We start from the raw sequence: 22,316 nt of genomic DNA, 5'->3' as shown, positions 1-22,316 counted from the left end.
TGACAGAAGCCTGACATTGGTGTGGAGACAAGGAGAAATGTGGGGCACAGTCAGAACATGTGGGAATAAAATAGTCTATTGATAGAACACAGTGAGATGACAGAAAAAAACCCAAAACATTTCAAAACCAGGAATGCTCGCCTTTGAGTTGATATCATGCCTCTGACATAGAGGTGCTTTTTAATTGTTAGAGAATGTGTCTCTTGTTAGTTTTGTGTTCTCATTTCTTGATGTCTCACAGTGGGATGAGATAGCAGCAAATGCTGAACAACAGGAAATTCATTGGTGTGGAATAACAGCAGCATGAGCTGTGCACATGCGAGTCAGTGAACGAGTGGCACTGTAGTGTCTGTCCTGGAGTGTTCAGGGGTGGAAGTGGGTCAGTAGAAAGACAGATAATTTTACCAGGCAATGATCATATCAACAGACCAGCCTCTAAGAGCAAAGCCTTACATGGCTCACCCGTCTGGGAAGATCCAGGCAGAATCCCCCAGAGATCCTTTTAGGGCTTTGTTAGTGGTGCCCTTGCTTCCAGACTGGGCACTGCTGTAGTGCTGACTTCAGAAGTGCAAGCGGAGCGGGTACGTGACCGCACTGGGGTGGTGGGCTGTCAGGTCCTCAATGTGTTCCATAGGGCCATGGAAAAATGTCTTCAATAATGTCATGCAGAGGGTAGTGGACATGTCCTGACAAGACTTTGCTTTCTGACCTTTGAGGCATAATGAAGACCTGCCTCGCTACCTACCTCAAGTGACTTTAGGGACATCTTCATAGAGCACATTTTCCATTCTGAAAGGTCAGAGACACAACTTGTGTTGTGGTCAGTCTGGAATATCTGGTGGCCTGGGAACCTCTATGTGAACATCCAATATGAGTAGGGGAACAAAACTCCAAAAGGTGAGAGCCACACACTAGTGTTGTATTTTGGTCCTTGGAGGATGCACTGAACGAGGGCGCAGTCACTACCAACCGCGGTGAGCCCGGAGCACCCCTCATGTCCGAGGTGCCCTGGGGCACTGCCCAGGGCCCGGCTGCCCGGGGACCCGCGCACCGCTGCAGGAGCGCGGGCACGGACACTTCGGGCTACGGCAGGCGGGGGGTGCGGGGCGCGGACCGGGGCCAGACTGGAGTTTTGCGGTACCAAGAGTCTCCGTGAAACCGGCCAGTATGAGCGGGGAGAGAGTGGGACAACTCCGAGGAGGAGAGATCCGCACAGCCGCGCAGTCCCGCGGTGCCCTGCCGCCTCAGGGCGGGGAGCGGCCTCCCCCTCGCCGTCCGTCCGCTGCCCGCGGGGCGCGGCTCCCTCCTCCCGGCCCGGCTCAGGCAGCGCTCGCGGAGACCCGCGGCCGGCGGGGGGAACCCGAGGGTGCCCGGCGGCGGGAGGGGCGGGCGGGGCCGGTCCGGGCCGTGCCGGTGCCCGCCCTGCGGGGGGCGCGCAGCCCCCGGCCCGCGGGCGCGGCGGAGGCGGCGGCCCGGCGTGCTGCAACCATGGCGACGGCGGCGGAACCGGCCCGCCCCCCGCGGGGCCGGGCGGCGCGGGATTGGTCGGGGGGCGGGCGCTCGCCCTCTGCCCCCTGACCCTGCGCGGCGGCGGCGGCGGCAGGAGCGGAGGCGGCGGCTGCTGGCGGCCGTTTCCTGGTGGCCTGGCGGCGGCGCGGGAGGGAGGATGCGGCGCAGGTCTCGGCTGCTGCTCTGCTTCGCCTTCCTCTGGGTGCTGGGCATCGCCTACTACATGTACTCGGGCGGCAGCGCCGCGCTGGCCGGCGGCGGCGGAGGCGGCAGGAGGAAGGTGAGAGCTCAGCCCGGGGAAGGTGCGCCCGCTCCGTGCCCCGGCGGCGGGGCGGCGCGGGCCGGGCGGGGGGCAGCGCTGCGCGGCCCTGGGGCTGGGAGCAGGGACGGTGACCGGGGCGATCTCTTCGCCGCCGCTCGCTTGCGGGCGGCGTGAAACTGCCCCGGGCTGCTCCTTCCCCCTTCCCGCCCGCCCTTCTCCAGCCCGCTTCCCGGACAGATGGCTTCTTTGTGGACTTCAGACCGATTTCTGCCCCGTCGCGTCGCTCCTTATCCAACTGCAGCCGGCCACGTCCCGGGCCGGGGGAAGTTGGTGCGGGAAGGGAGGGTGGGGAGGGCCGGGGCTGCGCTCCGGGGCGGGGGGGCCCCGCCTGGCCCCGCTCCGCTCCCAGCACTGAGCGACTGCCCCTTTCAGCATTCCCCGTCTGCCCCTTTCAGCATTCCCCGCCGGCACCGGAGTCCTTCTGGCTCGTGTTCCCACCTAGAGAGCACGCGAGGATCCCAGCTGCTAATGCATTCTCCCTTTGGATACAAAGCACTTTCCTTTCTCTTTAGCTCTGTGTCTGAAGAGTAGCGTTTTCCGACCGGTTTTGCAATATTCCAGGAAATTGTCGGATTTGTCATGTTTTGTGTCTGTGGCGTGGAAGGTCTGTCTCTTCCTTCTTATAGCAGCTCATGTTACAAGTGTTACTAATGTTCAAGAAGTTCCCTGCGGACAATGCATGAGTAATTTTTCAGTATTCTGGCCATCAGGTTATTAAAGAGATTTTCCAAGGTGTTGTAGTAATTCATCGATCGGGAGCACAGCTGGAAGCTAAGCACATCACAGTTCACTTCTGTGTCGATCAGAACGGGTTTTTGTGGCATGATGTGGACAAAGTTGCCACTTCCCACTATCTCTGCTTAGAAAAATTAAGTGCTTTCTCTTTTCTGGTGTTTTGCCTGCAATAAAGATTAGCAAAATCAAGAGCTTTTAGAAACTGCTGTTTAAGCCTTCTATTTTGAAATAGGAAAGGTGTAAAGCATCTCATAATTCTGTAATTTTTTACAGAAAACCCAGAGTAGGGCAAGAGGGCAATTGAATGAAGTGCACTATACTTGAACGGTGTTGTTTGCTAATGAATTGCTGCTTCCTGTTAAATGAAAAGTAGTGTTCTGTAGTTCTAGCTGATATATAAAAAGAGGAATATTTTTATGTTTCTTTGGTACAGTTTGGTTCATCACTGTATGTATTCCCTGTAAAAAAATGCTGATGACTTGTTCCTGTGTCAGGTTGTGGAAGCAAATACTTGGATGGCTACTTATGTGAGCAAGGGTTTAGAGAATGAGTCACTGCTTGCTGATAATTGCCTCTCTGTCCTGTTTTTTATTCTCTCTGTACCTTAGGAATGTGTTCAACAGCGACTTTTGATGTTATATATTGAAGTGTAAGTATGTATTGCCACACACAAGCTCCTGGTCCTTCAAAGTAGATATAATAGCAGAAATAGATCAAGCATGTGATAGGAGGTAAGGCAGTAGCCTAAAGCCTTTCTTGAAGAACCACCAGAGTGTATTTAGAAAGTAAAAGCAATCTTACACTGCTGCTGTATAATGGGATAAAGAAAAGCTATCAAGGCAAATGTATCTGCAGATAGGGAAATATATTTTTAACTCTTATGGTGTGTTACATTTGGAGTTTCCAGACAGATTTGCAATTCTGTTCAATTAATTTTTACTGCTGGGGAAGCTGCAGTGTGGGGGTAGTGATTTGCCCAAGGTCACCTAGAAGACTTGGGGAGAATAAAATAGGAAAGAAGCCAGTATTTCTGAGTAAGAGTCTGGTGTTTAATCTGCTAGAACCTGTTGCTGTTTATTTTTAATATTAGTAGCAGTTTTTATTATGGTTTTAAGAGATCAATGAACCTGTTACTTGCTTCAGTAGCATAATTTGGTGTCATTCTGCACAAAATTTAGTAAACCTTACTGGTCTGGGTAATTGGGAAAGTTTAGTAAGGAATAATTTCAAGAAAATGAGACATTTCATAGACCTGAGCTGAAGCCAAGTGCTTTGTTTAAAAATATGGAAGTTTAAAGTAGGGCCATGGTAAGGAAGAAAGTAGGTACTGTGACCACAAGAAACAAGTGGGGAAATTAACTATTATATGTGGATTGGTGATTTAGGATTCTATTTTCTGTCAGTGAAGCATAAAATTTAATCCCAGGCTTCAGCGTAGGTTAGCAAATGTAAGTAGAGGAAGATGTGTGTAGTGTAATAGCTTTTGAATCAGAATAAAAGGCTTATTAACTTAGTGTCAGACACTGGTGTAAAGCAAAAAACACAGACTGTCTTAAACTTAGGAGCAGAAACCCTGCTGTAGTAAATTTCTTGATGTGTATGACTTCATATAGTCCTTTTGACTTGCCCACTATTTCAATATAATGGAAACAGTTGCTTATAGGAGAACACAATTTTTAATAAATTGTAGTCTCTGCTGTTTTTAGTCTATAAATTTACAAAAACCAGGAGGGAATAGTTCTTCATTTGTCTAAGTAATTTGCATGTTAATTACAGATCTGGTTGTAGAAGCAGAATGTGTTTTTCCATAAGGATTATATTTTTCTTTTTTTTTTCCCATGCACAGACCTAATGTGTTATTCAGCCATACTGGACTTGTTTGATATGGCACCCAGTCCTGTGATGTGTTGAACAGCACCAATTCTCTTTCTCTTCAGTAGAGTTGAAGGTGTTTGCCCTCTGCCATGATTGCACCTGAGTAAAAGAGTGATTTTTTTTAAATTTGCTTTTCTTATTAGAGTAGTGTCAGAGTTAATCTGAGGTCCTGTTTATTTTGGTTCTTCATTTACAACCTTTCTAATAAGACCTGTGAAGCTGTTTGGATGTTGCAGGGTTTGGTACAGCCTTGATAAAGTCTTTGGCCCCCTCAGCAGTGGTGCAGTCCACAGCTCTTTGTGCAGTATATTGGCCTGGTAGGCTCTGAGCAGGCAGAAAAGAGTCTAAAGCACACAAAGCACAAGACACAAGATGTCTCACTGGTAAATGTGTAAATAATAATAACCAAAAAAAAAAGAGTGCAATGCTTCTCATTCTGGACCTAGGCATAAAAACTGTAGTAAAAAGAAGTGATGTATTCCACATCTGGAATTTTGTGTGTGACAACTTTTTTTTTTTTAATATCTGCTTTAAAAGAAGAAAAGGGTAGAATCAAAGCCTCTCATTCAAGATGCACTTGAAGGGGATATAAATATTTCGGGGTTTTTTTCCCCTTTTTCCCTCTGGTGAATCTCCAATCAAAATTTTTGTGAACATGAGAGAGCCATGTTCTGTTGACTCCTTTCCAGCTGGATCACTGAGTTGTAGATTGGAAAGAGTGAGTCTGATTCACGTGTCTAAAGGTTAGAGAAATGGTTCCCATACAAAGGCTCTGACAGAGAAGAGCACAAGTTGAAAGCCTAGCAATTGTGAGACTAAAAAAAATGTGGTCTACTTTTATGTTCACTAAATGTGTTTTATATTAAAAAGCCTTTGGAGTGGAGACTGGAAGTTCGCATCTTTTCATGGTTGAATTTCCTAACCCAGAGCAAAAGCAGTTCATGCTCTCTGTCTTAGACTTGCATAAAAATGCAGCAGCTTCTGCAAGATGGTTAGAAAGCCAAAGCCATCCTGATGTGATCCCCTCCTAAGACTGGTGTGAATTTGTATATTTGTCACACAGATTTTAAGTTGTTGAACCACTAAGCTCTTGCACAATAGAGTGACTGGATTGAAATCAAAAAGAAATTAAAAAACCCAATACAACAAAACCCCACACCAAAACCAGCCAAAAGCTCCAGCTGATTTCTAAAGAACTTGCTCTTCTAGGCATTAAGAAAGTAGCTCCATATAATTGAGCCCTTCAGGCTGGACAGAGGAAGGTCTGCATCTTGTTGAAAGTGCCAAATGCTTTGCTGCTGCCAAGAGAGAACTCCTCAGAGGCATCCCCAGAAGGAGATCTGTGGGCAGAATGGGGATTTACTGGTGAAAGCTAAGGCCTCCAGAGAGGCCTGCAAGGTTAAGCCACAGCTGAACCAAGGTTCGTAGCCTTCTGGATTTAGGTGCCAGAGTGCTGACAAGCTTTTGCATTTGTTGCCATGTAAAGAATCTCAGTTGTTTTTAAGTGGAACATCTGTCATCTTCCCCCCTGTCTAGAGGAGAAAGCTAAAAGCAATATTTCGGTAAGGAGTGATGGATCGCTTTCACAGGTAGTTCCTACATTTAGAAACATTCTTCCTTTTCATCAACTCCACCCCCCTGAAAACCAAAACCCCAAACTGCCTTGAACTAGAAGGCTCTTACTCACTTGGCTCCCCAGATTTACTGGGTGTAATGGAATGAACTGGAGAAATCTAATTTAGAGCTAGTTGAGCCACAAGGAGGCAGGCTTTTCCTGTGGAACGGGTTATCCTGTACATAGTGCTAGTTTTCCCTTCTCTTCCCTTTTGTTCGTTTTGCTTTTTTTTTTTTATTATGGAGCAGACTTTAGAGAGGTGACTGTACTGGAGCTAGCTGAGGTGAAATAAATGAAGGTAAAGGCTGATGCTTCATATTGAGTATGTGACTGATTAAAAATGTCTCAATTGCTGGGTAAAGCAGGGGAAAAAGAAGCAAGCCTTGTAAATTCTTGTTCTCTATGGTTAAAACTTTAAAATAACTCCTTTCAGCATACACAAAGCTTTCTTTTCCTTTTTGTTTTTTTTTTTTGGGGACCCCTCTACTATTTCAGTTACTGGTAAAGGAGGCTTTTAATTGACATGTGCGTAATACACTCTTCCTCTCTTCATGCGTAAACTACAGATTTAGTGTACCTAAGTGCTTTTTTGATGGTTTAGGTAAGGAAGAAAGGAAATGTATGTTGACTTAAGTTCATTAATCTGTTTATGTGCAACTTGAATGTTTCTCTTGAGGTATGTGAAACAAAGGGTTTAAACTTCAACTCTGTTGGTTTCTTTCATCACAGGAAGGCATTACCTGATTTAATTTCTAAATACTGTTTACTTTGCTGCATCATTTTTAATGTAACTTTAGTCCCTTATGTGTTGTGACATTGAATGCGATTTCTGATACCTTGCTCTTGAGACAAGTGAAGATATCAGAGGTTAAAAAAGTCAAATTGTCGTATATCCTTTTCTGTATCATTCACTTCCTAGAAGGTGCAAGGAGATAGAAAATGATGTTCCTCTCTATAACAGGTAACAGTTTCTGCTAATAGATCTTTCTTTTATATGATTCTGTAATAAATGGGAAAGAGATTAAATGCCCAGGCACTTCAATAATAAATCTGTCCTCTCAATAGAATGTAAATGTCATACATGTATATTTTCTTAATCTAACATATGTCAATTGACTAAATTACTGTTTTGGCACTTCAGCCACTTATTTTTATGGATTACTTCATAAAACTTAACTTTGGGTACAATGAAAAGGTGGTCTGTTACAAATTCTGTGCAGTCTCTTTAGGTCTGTAGCTGTATTCTCTTTTCCTCTCTTTTTTTAAATGCGTCATTGAGGGAGTATTTTGTTTGTTGACATTGAGAAATTAATTCTTTGCTTAGAAGACTTGTGTTGTCCCCTGCAACCTGCTAGGTTAGAAACTGATGAGGGATACAGAGGCTATGGCTCTTGGATTACTGTTAGCTGCTTGTTTCATAAATGCAGAAGTAGAGCAGGGCCGTGGATAGAAGGGGTTGGAGAAACAAGAATGACTTCTTTGGTACTTTAATACCAAATGGGGTAGTTAACCACCTTTCCCTGTTATTTTTCCCTTTCATGTGGATATTGTAGTAGTTTGCTGTGCCCCTGTGTTATTCCATTGCTGCTGTGGTTTGCTGCTTTCTGCAATCTCTGGTACAAAGGTTGTAAGTTATAGTGATGTCCTTTGACAGATAGGTAGTCCAGTAACTAATTGTGCATGTGCCTTACCTGTTTTTGTTCCATCATTCTTGGGATTTGAGGTGTATTACAAGTAAATGCCAGTAATTTTTTCCATGTGTTCTAGACACTTCTAAAGATACAACATAAAAAGTGGTAGAATAGCACCTTTTTCTAATTTAGAAAAGGCACAATATGACTTCATGTGAAGTGAAAAAAAATTGAAATTCATCTCAATGGTGCTACCTCACTTATTCTTTACACTAGCCTAGAATAAACATATAAACTATGTAAACAAATTTTAGCAAACTTAATTCTTAGTCTTCAAAATTACATGAGCATTCTACATTTTTTCCTTGGAAATCCTGTTTTTTTTCCCCCTTTTGACTTGCCTGTCCTTTTCAGTTTTTCAATGTGATGTGTTATCTAAGTGTTTGTGTATAACTGGTACTGTTTGGTTAAAATGATGGTACGTCTGATGAGAGAAGTGTTATTGTCTGCTGGAAAGCTGCTTTCATTGATACTTTCATTTCATTACTACAGAATAGAACAGACACCTTTGTCATAGAGCTGGGTGTCCCAACAGAGTGACCCTTGTTGCATGCCTAGAAGCTGTTCAATACAATACTACCAGGCAGCCTAGAAAATGGGTTTACTTGGCTTTTGGTAGCTACATATAATTTATACATAATTTAATATACAGTACTTTTGGTTAAGTTAAATCAGTTTGAAAGGAAAACATTAGGATACAGTTGGTCCTGTGAATAGAAACTGCTCAAATTAAGTCAGTGCAAATGATTTGTTTTAAGTTGATTTGATCCACTTTTAAGTAACTTTTGATTACTTTTCTTAAATGACCTACTCTTGACAGTGGTTAAGCTATAGTGGTACAAAGCAATATATAGCCAGGTGGTGTACAAACATTTTTGACTCCCTGCCCAACAGTAACATTGTAACTAAATGTGATTTTTATTAGGACTTAGGAGAAGATGTGTATTGCTAATATGTTGGCAATGCCATGTGTTGGCAAATCATTTGAATTCTAAAAATGAATCTGCAGGAAGCAGTGAGGCATTTGCAATTTTTTCAGGAATATGGGGCTGAATGTCATTGCCCGAATATATCAGGATATTGTGGAAGTGGAATATCAGTGTGGGTGTTACAGAAGGAAACGCTAAGCAGGTTGTTAAAATTACATATTGCCATCATGTAATGCAAAGTGGTGGTATCTTAAGCTATATAAATTTTAAAACCTGGGTGCGGTCTTTCATGCTGTTTGTTTTGGATTAAGTAAGGTGCCCGCTTCTCTTCTGCTTTTCCCTTTAATTTAAGCTTTCAAAGGAATAAGGGATGGATTGAGGAGAGAAAATGAGGAAAAAAAGTTAGGTGTCCACATCAAAATGTTGGGTTTGTGTGTTTGGGATTTTCAAGATATGGCATAAGAGAATCTTGCTAACACTAGAAATGGAACCATTTCATGTTCCCTCTAAGTCCATAAAGTTCTTCCACAAGAATCTTCATACAGGGGACCTTTTCTACACTTTCTTTGATAAGTGTAAGTGAAGATATTTGAATGCCTGATGTTTTTTCCTTTTCCTCCATTACTTGGAGAATGAATTTTTTTGTATGCCTGTATCTTACTGACATATCCAGAGTATCTGTTTAGCTGTCATTCAGTTAAATGTTCATTTGCCATGTGTTCTTACCATGAATTAAGCAGACCTGCTATTTATTGTGTCACAGGAAGTCATTAATGATCAAGAAAGTTAAAAAAAAATCAGTGTGTGTTTTCTATGAACTGAATCCTCTGTTGGAATGTAGCATGTTTTAAATTTATATTTGGCTTATATATAGGATTTTTTTAATGTTTGTTTGTGTGTTTTTCTTGGATCTGTCACATTGAATGTTAAAAGCTGTTTTTCTTCTGCAAAATCAAGGTAACTTATTAATAAGACTGGCTTCCAGTGTAGCCTGCTAAAATTACTATCAAGACTATTTTTTTCCTTGTTTACTTTTCATCTATCTAAACGGTTTAATTTTTCCCACTATCTCTGTTTTATACACTGGTTTTGTTAATTGCTCAGGGTACCTGTATTGTTATTTAAACAAGTTAAAATATGGAAGTTCAAATAGCTCCATCAACTGACAGGAGCACATTTGTGTAAAGGGACCATGCAGGCAGATGTTGGTTTTGAGCTTTGCTTATGAAATTCAAATGGGAAAAGAGCAGGATAGTAAAAGAACAGCAAGTTTGAATTTTTGGGCATTCTATGTGTCTCTGAAATTGCTATGTAGTGCACATCAAAGGCAATAATTTGGATTTCTCTTCTTTGTAGCTGTGGTCTTGTATGGAAAAAAGAGCCTGTTGAAAAGGTTGCAAGTTCAGTTGTTAATAACTTTTCTGAAGCTGTAAAATTGTCATAAAACCTGGGCGCTTTATTAAGGGAAGCAGAGAATAACTAGAGATTCTGCTGAGTTCAAGCGTTATCAAAGTGCAATGGACCGCCTGTACTGAGCAACAGATCTGCTCGAACAAAAGGACTTTGGCCAAGAAAAGAATATGCAAAGAATTGGCACCCAGCTAATGCTATTGTGCATGAATTCTCAAAGAGCTATCACTTGATGGCCAGAAAATGTTTTCTCCTTGTGTTAAGTTCCAAATGTTTAGCCACCCTGGAGATACGAGCACAGCTGAAGTTTGTTACTAAAATAAATTTTCTCTATCTGGCCTGGTTTACAGATGGTCGATGAATATACAAATGTGTGTATATAATGGATATATGCTTCGGTGATATGAAGGATTTTTGGTTGCTTGATATTTTCTTTTCTTGCTTCTTTTATTTGAAATGGAAAAGTCTGTTCACTCAAGTACACTTTGACTCTCTTGGGACCTTGGTAAGGAAAAGGAAAGTTTTGTCCTCATAAAGTAGTTCATTTGGTAGCCAACTGCTCCAGGCTAATGGTGGACCAGCCTAGATTCTTAGAGGTTACATATTAGGAAATGCCCCTATGGCAAAACTGCTGCTGTGGTATGTGTGCCTACCAAGAGTGTGGGGGTGATGGAATTGCAATATCTCTCTGCTGGAGTGTGTCAGTGTGTCACAAAATTCGGTCTGCACATGTTGTCCAGACAGTGTAATAAGCTCTTGTTATGGGTGGTGGCGTGGCCCCTGCTGCAGTGGAATGCCAAAGTCCTTCCGGTTGCAGTGGCACACCCATCCATCAACTGCAGCCTTGGCATTATCTGAGTGGAGCAAATTGAGGCTGGTCTTTAGTCCTCCGACTTGTGCTCTTACAGCACAATGTGCTGCTTTGCCAACAGCCGCTGAAATGAAGATGTGCTATGTCATTTAGCGTCGACAAACATCAAACTGACTGCTCCACCATGTGGAATAGTTACAACACATGTACGCTATGTTAGTGACTACTGTTTAAAGTTTTAGCTAAGGAAATGTTCTTTTTTTGTCCCACTGACACAGTGTATACCTTTCTTTGGGTGTACTCTGAAAGTGCTGTGGGTGAACAGTAATTGTAGCAAGTCCTGTAAGGACTTGGTGAGAAAATTGGGGTTAGATTCCTAAAAGAGCAGAAAGTCATTCTTAAAACCTCTTAAACTGATAGATGTCTATCAAAGACAATGTCCCCACCACATAGGCTAACCTGTGTGCTTTCTGTTAATAAGTACAGATTAAGAATCTAAAGGTCTTAACAATTAAATTAAAAGGCATTTGGAATCTGAAATAAGTATTTAAATGAAAAGTAGTGGGCAGTGGGCTAGCAAACATCAGCACTTTTTTACATTCTTAGCTTTCATGCCTAATGTTCAAAAAGTGATGGAAAGACTTGACTTACTTGTACTGCAAAAAGTATGTCTGAAGGCCCTTTTTTGAGGAAACTTCTTTCCCTATAGAGATATAAGTGCAAGTGTTGTTTAGCCTGGTAGATTCTTAGGGAAAAGATTGAATTGAGTGACAGGTTGTTCATACCACCCCGAGTTACCACAAGACTTAGAAATATGTTAGGGCAAAATGTACACTGGTCAGAGAATTGAGAAAAAATACGTTTTGAAAGACTTGTCTGCAATGGCTATAAGGTTTCTGAAAGGCTTGATAAGAATGCAGTATGTCTTGTTAAGGTACAATTTCTCAGTTATTCCCAATACTTTCTGAATATTCTCTAGTAAAAATAAGCAAGAGATTGATTTTGATGTTCATGTTAGCTTAGACATAAAATATCTGTCTTTATACAAAGCAAAAGCTATTTGCTTAAAAATCCATTTCGGTTACCTACTGAGATAACTGATGCCTCTTGCATCCTGGGAACAATAGTGAGAAAATCAAGGTGCGTCAAGGTGTTAAAATCAGCCTGCAGTCATTTAATGTTGTCTGTCATGTGCGTGCAATTCTAAGAGCCAGAAACTTGGGCAAAACCTGATTTTATACACATGGAATTTCATGGTGTGTGACTTTTCAAAAATTTTTTTTTCAGTTTTCATTATTCCCTAGTGGTTGCAGATGTTTCAGATTTGGTCATTGTTTTTTCTTTTAGTTAAGCATGTAGAAAATATTTTGACAGTTTCAGAGTCCATTTGCTAGGTTGTTTCTGTATAAGTAATCCTTTTCTTGGTAAACTTGGATGTTGTAAAAATTGCTCAATTGTATTGGAAGGAGTGGTGAAAGGATACCACCACTTGCTCAGAACACTTTTGAACATTGCGTTGTAGTGCTGTTTAGAGTCCTGGTTCTGTTGTGCCAAAGATTGAATGGTCTTAACCAATGGTCTTAATAACCTTAAGGTTATTTCTACACCATGAACTTAGAAAAGGGTTTATTCCCAGTAGGATTTAGATACTTGAGTGTGAATGTTAGCTGTGGTCATATGGTAGAAATTCTCATGTAGTTATCTCTTTTGACCCTTTTGCTCAAAACCAGAGTTGTTTTGTACTCAGCAAACTTTATTAGATAATTGGCTTTTATTGATTAAGTCTCAGTAATTGAATGGATTTCAAGAAGTTATAATGTCCCAAGTTATATGTCATATGGAAAAGATAGCTCAAGCTTTCCAGTCTTCAGCACTGAGGTATGATGGGACCTCGTGCTTCTTGCTGAGCTTACTGGAGTATGGGTCTGGAGCTGGTACAGTAGTCAGGCTATGCAGGGAACCATGTCTAGTGTCTAATCTTAGTGCGGTTGATGCTGACCACTTCTGAAACCCTCAGTTCACACATGTTCAGTTTGGTTTAGAATTGTGATATTGTATTGTTTATTTCTAAGAGCAGCTTACAGCTCAGGGGTAGGCAACAGTTTGGAAATGTCATGGTGTTTGTTCAAATTAATTGTGATTGTGGCTGTCATCTCATGATGTTGTTATCCCTGTTTCTGAGATAAGTTTCCATTGTAGAAGTATGGAAGAAAATTGATGTAAAGACTGATTGCTTTCTCAGTTGTGCTTTGAAGATTTTTTTTTTAAGAGAACTTTTACTTGAATGATTTGGTAAAATCTTGTAGAGACTTGAAAAACTATGTTAAGAAGTGTTGGTTTTAGTACACCCAGTTTGTGATGAAAGGCAGTTTGTAATGTTGAATAAGCAAGGTGTTGGATGCTGGTGGGTGTAGGTACTTGATAGTTTTTGAAGACATTGTCTTCTTTTAAAAAAGATGTGACTGGTAGAGCTTAGAGCCCTGCTGTGCTTAAGAAGACAATATCTTATAAAATATTCCACAGAAACACTGACCTTATCTGAGTTTAAGGCTTTAAGCACTTGTTTATGTATGCAAAACATATGCCTGTAGTTGGGTTTGATTATTAATACTTTTTTTGTTTGAATCTTATATACCATCTTATTTTGAGTTTATTGCTAGCTGTATATTTATGTAGGTTATCCCCTTAGCTATATGACTTAGCTGTGTCCTTTCCTCTTGTAGTGTCATAATGTGTTGTCAGAACCTGATGGCACATGGTGTTTGCTTTTTTAAAGCATAATTAGTTTAGACAGGTTTTTAGGTAGAGATTCTATTTTATTATACAAATGAAGATAGATGTAGAACTTATTTTGGCAAAATGTGTGTGTGACTTTTGTTCTCAGTGTTTTGGGTTTTTTTTGTTTAAAACTAAAGACAGTGGCCTTGTTGATACTGATAATTTGTTTGCTGCTGTTTCTCATACAATAGTGAGCATATTTCTCATACAGTATTCTTGCTTGGTTTATGAACTTTGCAGTAACGCAGCTTGATATCAAGTGAGTTGAAGATATTTGTCTGCATTTGTGTTCTGTAGGCTAAAGTAATGCACTCCCTATCCTGGAGGAAGGTGATGGGGGGGAGCATTAAATGATCAATCTGGAAAATGTGATTTCACATAAGCATCTTATTAGAGTAATTAAAAAGCTTCTTGTGATCAGCTAGGGCTTGTGGATATCAAATTTCTAGCACTGAATTCTTTTGTCAGCTGGAGGAAGAAGAGTCTCCAATGGGAGAGTTTTTTTGGAAGTATGTCAGTTGCTGTTCTGGCAACTGCCTGATGTTTTCATTTAGACTGTTCTCATGCTCTTACTGGCAGTAGGCTATAGCAGCTGGGATGGCAGCGTGTTTGCTTTCTTGTGACATGGTTTAGGCTTTTTTTTCTGGCTTATCAGTTTAAGACAATAATTGTGTAGTAATTTTTTCCTCCTGTATTTGAATGGCTTTTTGCATTATACAAACAGTGAAGAAAATGGCAGTGGAATGATAGGAAGTGCTAGTGCTGGCTTTCCTTCTGGTTTTGGAAGTCAGAGTTGTTGCTGCATGCCTGAATGCTATTATTTGCCCCAGTACAATGATCAAGCACTTGATTCTTTTCTTCCACAGACTATCCTGTGCTGGAAGGGAGAAAACAAAGCTTTCCCAGGGCTGCCAGTGAACAGCAGTGCTTTCCAGTTACTGCAATGATATTAGATTGGATAGAGCTACTGGTGAGATGGGAATTGTTCCAACTGTACTCTTTGAATAGAAGCATGACATGGTAGGGGCTACATTCCTCCTGTTTCTTTGAGTGCCAGCATGCATAAATGTGTGGTCTTCACGTCCGTGTTAACCTGAAGATTAATTCCCTCAATACTTTAGGCTAGTATAGCCTATCTCACATGCAGCACTGTGTAGTTCTTCAGCTGTTAACTTAATTCTGCCTGGTTTTTCTGGAAGCACAGTTCTAGCTCTTATGCCCATTCAAATAAGAGAGGTGACTTTAACATACCCTGCCCTCTTACTCCCTTGAGAACTGAATATGTGCAGCAGATATTATATTGGTTCTATACTCCCAGTTTCTGTGCTGTGCTCCTGGGTTTGTGTTTCAATCTCTAGCAGCTTTGCTCTTCATATCAACATAGTTGAAAATTAAGTACTGTGTAAATAAATTGCTTGTTCTTTTTCCATGCGAGAATGGAAAACTACTGAAACTGACATGGCATATTCCTGCCATGCAATAAAGAATATAGTGTAAGAAGTATTCTTGGGAAATCTACTGTCTAACCAAAGCTTAAAAAGACAAATTTAGATGGACCCTTGATTATTTTTCACTAACTAGAACTCTTATGGTCTTAGATTTAAGAATTAAATGATTAAATGATTGCATCCTGGTAGAATATGAAAAGAAAGTTCAATATTTCAGTAAGTAACTTAAGCTAGGAACTGGTTGCTTCTATTTTTGATGCCCAAACCCAGTGTCTCTGTGAAGGAAGAAGGGCTGCAGGAATCTAGTAATTTTAATAGTATCTGGCACACACTGACATTTTACTTGTGTTCTGCAACAGAAAAGGGAGAGATAATTATACAGGCTGCTACTTTGTTTTAAAGGCTTAGTAGCTGTTGTACATAATTTTCATCAGTTGCCAGTGATGCATCCTGTGTAGAGAAGGAAGTAATGTGTTGAAGATAAGCTGCAGGTCATAAAAAAAAAGAGGCATTTTAAAGATGTGTAGCCTTTTACTTGGATTTTGTCTATCTCAGAAAATCATTGCAAGCCCTAAGAGAACAAATGTGTTTTTACTAATCTTACTGTTAGTATAATACCATGCCTGTATTGTCTGTACTCTGCATGAAAGTCAAATCCAGTTGAACTGAAGAAAATCTGGGGAGAATACCATGCTGCAGAGTTTTTTTGATGTTCATTTGTACTAATGGCAGCAATATATAATTTTAATTATTCTATTAAATTCTCTTAGCTTTCACTTTTGCAAAACGATAAATAGTCTCTGTGCTAAGAATAGCAAAGCAGTTTCTGACTGAGCTGTTCAGTATACCTATTTACCAAGTTTGCTTGAAGGCAAAAGCAGTTATTTTCTATTCAGAGCAAACATGAGTGGAAAGCTGTTCTGTGCACATTTGTTTGGTTATTTGGGCTCTTGTATACCTCTGCTTGACCATTCTGTCACTTCTTGACAACACTGATGTATTTCTTTTTCAGTCACATTTGGATTTTAATGATGACAATTGGGTTTTCTCAGACAGTCAGCTGCCTTCAGATTTGCATTAGCAGAGAAGGAGGCTTCTAGAAATGGAAATTTTATCTGTCATGGTGCTATGGTGTCTTTTTTGTCAGCTCTGAAGAATGGCATGTATAGAGAGAAATGAAATATGTTGTGTATGAGTGTTCAAATTAAGTTAAGATACGATAGTCACAGTGTATGATACTAGGACACCAGGTCATTTTGATTGTACCCACTTTTGAGGGATACATTTCCAAGAAATTTTCAAATCATAGTAATCTGTAAAAATCTGGGTTTTGTGTCGCCACTAATCATGTTACAAAGACTGTTGGAAATACTCCTCTGGGTGGGAGAACTCACAACTGGCAAAATTAAGGTATTGAAAAATCTCTTAAGAGAAGATTCAGTTTACTATAACCATCACTGGGACTCCAGCTATTGAAATACTGGGTTTAGGTTATGTCCCTTTTTTGCATTGATGGCTCTTAGAGAACTCACAGTAACTTCTGGCTAGCAGTGCATCAGATTCTGGAGTATGGATTGCCTGTGGCCTCAACTGCATTCAGTGTCTTTGTGTGGTACAAACCAGTTGGCACTGAACTTGTTTTTCAGTCTTCTTTCTGCCTGGGCCATCACTGCTGCTAGTCATAGGCACTGGCTCTAGCAGTGTCAATGCCTATCTTAATGTTGCACTTCAGCTTATTTCCAAAGAGATCAGAAGGTGTTATGAGGGATGATTGCAATTATGAAAAGCAAGTTAAATTGACAGTGTAGTTTTTATGCTGGGGTTGGGTACCTACAAATTTTAACTTGTTTTCTATTTTTGCAATGTGGTTTTTCAAACTCTGCTTCAGTGGTATGCTTGGACTGTTCATTGAGAGAAGCTGTTTATTTCACAACAATGTTGATCTGCCAAGGCTCTATTTTGCAGCTGCCATTAGAGATGCACTAATTCTGAATGTGCTGCATGTTCAGCATCTCTCTCTGTCCATCTTTGTTTCCTAAATCAAAATCTGTCTTGTCATGTTACTGTAAAAAATCTTGGAATGGAGATTTCTACTATTGCAACAAGAAATAACAGGCCCCATTTTTCCAAAATATTTTTACCATTTGATGTAAGCGTGTTATTTTACTTTATAAACTGTCTGTTTGAGTGAAAGTGGAAAGTATTATGTCTTATAAATAAAGGCTAATTTAATCTGCTCGTGATATCTTTGCCATTGTACTGTTTACAATTTAAGACTTCCTAGATATGCTGGAGCTTGTTTCTTTTTGGGGTTAGCAAAATATCTCATTGCTTTTTTAAAATCACCATTAAAATTTCATTTCATTCACTCTGGGCTACAGTTTGAAGCAGAAGTGCTGTTGGAGCCTTCAATTCTCTACTTAAGGCTGCAGACCAACACCTTGTTTTCTTCATCTTGGGTTCTTAGAGAGTTGTAGTTGAACATGTGTTCCAAACCAGAGAAATGTTGGCCTGAGATGTCACAAGGGTAAGGACTTTGTAATAATTTCCTCTGTAAAGAACTGAGGAAGTAGAATAAAATCCATGTGTACAGGTCATTTGTGTTTTATTTTTGTCTGTTGGAGGAAATGCACTGTTACGGAACTATTTCATGGCATAATACCACGACCATATGGTCATGATTAATGCATAAGTGGACTTAATTAAAAATGTGACAGTCCTTTCTTTTTTTTTCCCCTCTTTTTCCTCTCCTCAGTGTGCAGTGTGAACTAAGAGGAATGAAATTTTAATATACACTATTCTTTTCCTTGACAGTTAAAGAGCGTGATAACCTTTGGGAGATCAAGTAGCTCCTGGTAGCTCTTGATGGAGCATGTTGTTCTGTATAAAAAAGTCTTTCTTCTGCAGAGACTGAACTGCATCTTCCACATACAGTTGTCACCATAAACAAATTTTGGTGTGTAGGCAAATGCTTGAAATTCAAGTAGGGTTTAGTAGATTTTCTTTGAATCATTATACAGAAGTTGTACAGAGGCTACCAAACTTAAAATCAATGTTTATTTTCAACATGATACTGAAAAACATTCAGTATTCAGTTTTTCAACACTAATAATCAAGTGTTCAGATGATTAATTTGTTCCTGTACCAAGCTTCATCATTGGCTCTGCTCCAGGAAGGGAGCTTTGATTAGGTTTATAAAGGTTTCCGAGTAGGTTTTCCTCCTGTGCTGATTGGCTTTCTTTGTGTCAGGTAATTGTGTTGTCCCTTTTGTTTTCTCCCTTCCTCCTGATATTAGGCTGCTCCAACTAAATACCTGTGTAGTTTCTGTTGTAGTTCCCTTTCTTGTCTGTTGATGTTTTTGGCCCCTAGTGCAGACTAGTACCCTCTGAGGAGGGAGTTATAAAAACTTTGTAATAAAACAAGAATAATTTTGACTCCCTCTTGTGAATCCTCAAATCGTTGTGAGAGGGGGAAGTTGAGAAACAAAGGAAAATTACGTGATTATTTTCCTGCTGGTGAGAAGGTGTGACACAATGCTATGCTGATGGTAACCAGAGCCCAAGGAATATAATGGTCTTAAAACCCCCCACTTATTTTGTGTGAGAATGCGTGTTGGGTGCTAGAAGGCTGGGAGGCAGTGCTTCAGTTTGCTGCATCAGGCAATTTGATGTTTCAAACTGATCGTGGGTATGAATTTTTTTCAAAGATTTTGAATGAAGGTTAACTTAAAGATGGCTTCACAAGGACATTTTGAGAAAGAGTTTCTGCCAGATCTGGATTTATTTTCATTGTGGGTTTTCTTTTTCCAAAGAAATCTGCTGCAGCAGCAGTCTTGGAATCTGTGAATTTGTATGGCATGGCATATCTCCAGAGGCTTGGGGGTTTGTTTTTGAAGAGTGGTGATGTAGCGACTTCCTTATTTTAGTTGCATTCAAAATCAACCATCTTTGTTCTGCACATTCTAAGATATTTGTTCCATGAAATAGATATAACCCTCTATATTTTTCTTTGAAAATTCTCTTGCCTTGGTGACATTGTCAGTTGCTTGGCTTGGAGGACTGACTTTCAAACCCTTGATGAGTTTGTATTTAGTGAGAGGGATATAAAAATTAACATTTCTGCTTTTCACATCTGAGATTTGCTCATATTGATGTGTATTGATGACAACAGTACAATATATGAGCTGCAGGAAAATATGCTTTACTGGTGCAGGCGATCAAGACATATGTATGGGTAGAAATTACAATAATCCAGAAATCCCCTGAAATTCAGCCTTTGAAGCTGAATGTCAACAGCAAGATTCAGAAGTTGAAATGTTGTTTTAAGTAGTTCAGAGTGGTTTCTGGAATTTAAAATCTGGTTTTAAAATTTTTGGTTGTAATCTATACATTTTTGTACTTTGGCAAAGCCAATGTAAGTATTTTTCTGATACAAGAAAAAAGCAATCCATTCAGTGGCTTTTAATTTTTGACAGCAACACCCTGGAATTCTTGCCTGCCTTTGCTCCTTTTGACCACATGACTGCTCTTAAGGGTTTTTTGTTTCTCTAACCATGTGATTGCTTGTAAGGGTTTTTTTGTCAATTTAGTGTGGTTTTCCAATGGAAAGGTTAAATTTTTCATGGAGTCTTTCTTTCCCATTGCCATAATAGTAGTATTGCCATACTCTTGAGTAGCTTGTTTTCTGATCAGAAAGCAAGTGTTACGAAGTACGCCATGGGCACTTACCTGTTGAATAGATGAATAAGTGGTCTCAATTTGTGCAGAAAGCAACTGACATAATTATTTTGTTAAGAGACAGATTTCAAATATGCTTGATTCACTGTAATTGCTGATTGACTAGTTCAGTAATTGGCCACTTCTGTATATTGTGCATCTGGTAGCTTCAGACTTTTGGTGGAATGATCCTTGCCTTGAAGTTTTGGGAAATGTAATACTTCATTGTCAAGCTGGCACCAACTCCAAAAGCAGTCATGCTAGAAAATGTTTCAAGACCCAAAGCTTCCTAATTCTGCACAAACTTTCATGGAAGTTGTTCCTAAAGGAGAAAAAGTAGGTTTTCCTTTTCCTGTTTCAGAATTTAATTTCGCAAGAAGAACATCTGTTTAGGAGAATGGAATTCTTATGTTGAACACAGGTGCTCCTGTGTTTAATAAATGAATGGTTTTGATGGTTTTAACTATTGTTATTTTTTCAAAGAATGTGCTTAGAAGAGCTGATTTGATTGACTTGGTTAATTTTAAACTGATTTTTAGCTATGAATCTTTGTGACCTTTCTTGCGGAGAAGGGGGAACTTAAGGAGAAGAGTCTATAGAGAGGTGTTACTGCATTAAAAAGGAAGTCTGATGTTCGACTCTTAGGTACTGTACTAATTTTCCCAGTTCCCTAATTTTCTCAGACAGCTGTGCAGGACAGAGTGTGTTTATACAAGTGTCTATGATGATCTCTTCTTAAGGGGTGAGAGGCTGCATGGTTCTATATACCCTTATTAGCACAATAGTATTTAAGGGTATTTTTAAAATCCAAGTAGTAAATTTTAAAATTGAAAAGCTGAACCTGTTAACTAATAGTGAAGGTATTTTGGTACTTCTGGAAGTACAATGACTTTCTTGCTAGGCAATCTAGGCTTCCATCTCCTCCCTGCTTTTGGGGTAGGCAGTGTGATAGGTAGCTTCTCATGGTTAATCTGTCTAGTCAGACTCCAAAGAACAAGCCTATGGACAACTTGATAGACTTTGTGATTCTGTGTTATGTTGGAATCTCTGTGTCTAAAAGGCAAGTAGTGAAGAGGAAAGCCTCACAGCCAGGCATGCTAATACCCTTTCTTCTTTGGTTTTGCTGTATTCTACAGTAATCAGTGTAGCCTATAAAAATCATTCAGTTATTTTCTCATTGCTTACTCTTTGTGAGGATGTTTTTTTCTTGTAATGTGACAATTCTCGATTCTTGGATCTATGCTGGAATATCGACAGACTCTGAACTCATAGCTACAAACATTCTAGCGAGTGCCATTGTAAAAGGCCATTGTAGATGGAATTAAGTCAAAATAATTGCTTTGTGCATGTTGGGCTGTGCTGTCTGTGAGATTTTTTGTCAAAAGCACTGTGGGGTGAATTCATAACTACAGTAGAGTGCAAGCCCATGGAATTGCTGCAGCAGAAATAGCTAGTGCCTTGGAAACACAGCAGTGTGTCTGTGTTGCAATGGAAATTAGACCTGCTCTTCCTGTTTGTGAATGACCATGTATTGTCAGCCTTGGCTCTCTGAGGTGAGTAGGATATGCTTTGCCGTTCTCCACCACATTAGGGTGGATTACAATATGGTTTTGTGCATGTGGCTTACACTGTCAGGAAGATTTTACTCTCTAGCCGTGATAAGACTGCATTTGTACGACAGTATTGTATAAAAAATACTTTACACCACAAGTTAGAAAGGAGATTCTGGAAGCACCAAGAATGCTTGATGGCTATTCATTTTCAAGTCAAGTGTATGACTATAGCACTTCATTCAGCTGTGCCCAGTGTGGTGGGTTAACTTAACTGGCCACAAGGTGCATACCAAGCTGCTCTATCACTCCCCATCTCCATTAGGATGGTGAGAAAAGAGAATGAAGAGTTTGTGGGTTGAGGTAAGGACAGGAAGATCACTGAACAATTGCTAGCACTGACAAAACAAACTCAGCTTAGGGAAATTGATTTATTGTCAGATAACGGATTAGGATAGTGAGAATAAAGAACAAAACCTAAAACCACCTTTTCCTACCCCTCCCTTCTTTTCAGGCTCAAATCTACTCTTGATTCTTCTACCTTCTCCTTTTTATCATGTAACAGTACTGTAAAACTCAGTTGTTTTTTAATTTTCTGCTTGTCCAGCTCTTTAAGTGAGTAGAAACTAACTACATTACTTAAAACTGTGGAAAGATAGTAAAGCAAGAGAGTAGTTGTTAAATCCATTGCACAGTTCATAGGCACATTTACGTTGTAGTAAAATGCACCAACTTGTCTTAAACACGCCTGGGAAAAAGGGGCTTCTGTATCATTAGGAGCATGACCATGGGCCTCTAATGACTTGATACTATCTGCAGGAAAAATGTATGAGCACACATGTTAAAACCTCTTGGTTATCACTGCTGTTTCACTCAGCAGTTGGAGCAGTGTGTGTGTGTAAAATCTAAACAAATGTGTTCACCCTCA

At 40.2% G+C, this 22,316-nt stretch overlaps 1 protein-coding gene across 2 annotated transcripts in view; it reads left to right on the top strand.

Annotated features, from left to right (window-relative positions):
* Positions 1-1,622: 1,622 nt before the first annotated feature.
* The window catches only part of GALNT2 (polypeptide N-acetylgalactosaminyltransferase 2), an 86,641-nt gene continuing 65,947 nt past the window's right edge, over positions 1,623-22,316 (top strand). The window contains exon 1 of one of the 2 annotated variants that reach the window (XM_036380593.2): positions 1,623-1,789. In XM_036380593.2, coding sequence (XP_036236486.1) covers positions 1,667-1,789 — 123 coding nt within the window. In that variant the 5' untranslated portion in view covers positions 1,623-1,666. Of the gene's footprint in view, positions 1,790-14,591; positions 14,646-22,316 lie in introns of those variants that run through there. The other variant, XM_036380594.1, reaches the window with a different exon arrangement.

This window comes from Molothrus ater, chromosome 3 (genome assembly GCF_012460135.2).
Source record: "Molothrus ater isolate BHLD 08-10-18 breed brown headed cowbird chromosome 3, BPBGC_Mater_1.1, whole genome shotgun sequence".
NCBI classification, from domain to species: domain Eukaryota; kingdom Metazoa; phylum Chordata; class Aves; order Passeriformes; family Icteridae; genus Molothrus; species Molothrus ater.
This window is presented reverse-complemented; position numbering and strand designations above follow the sequence as displayed.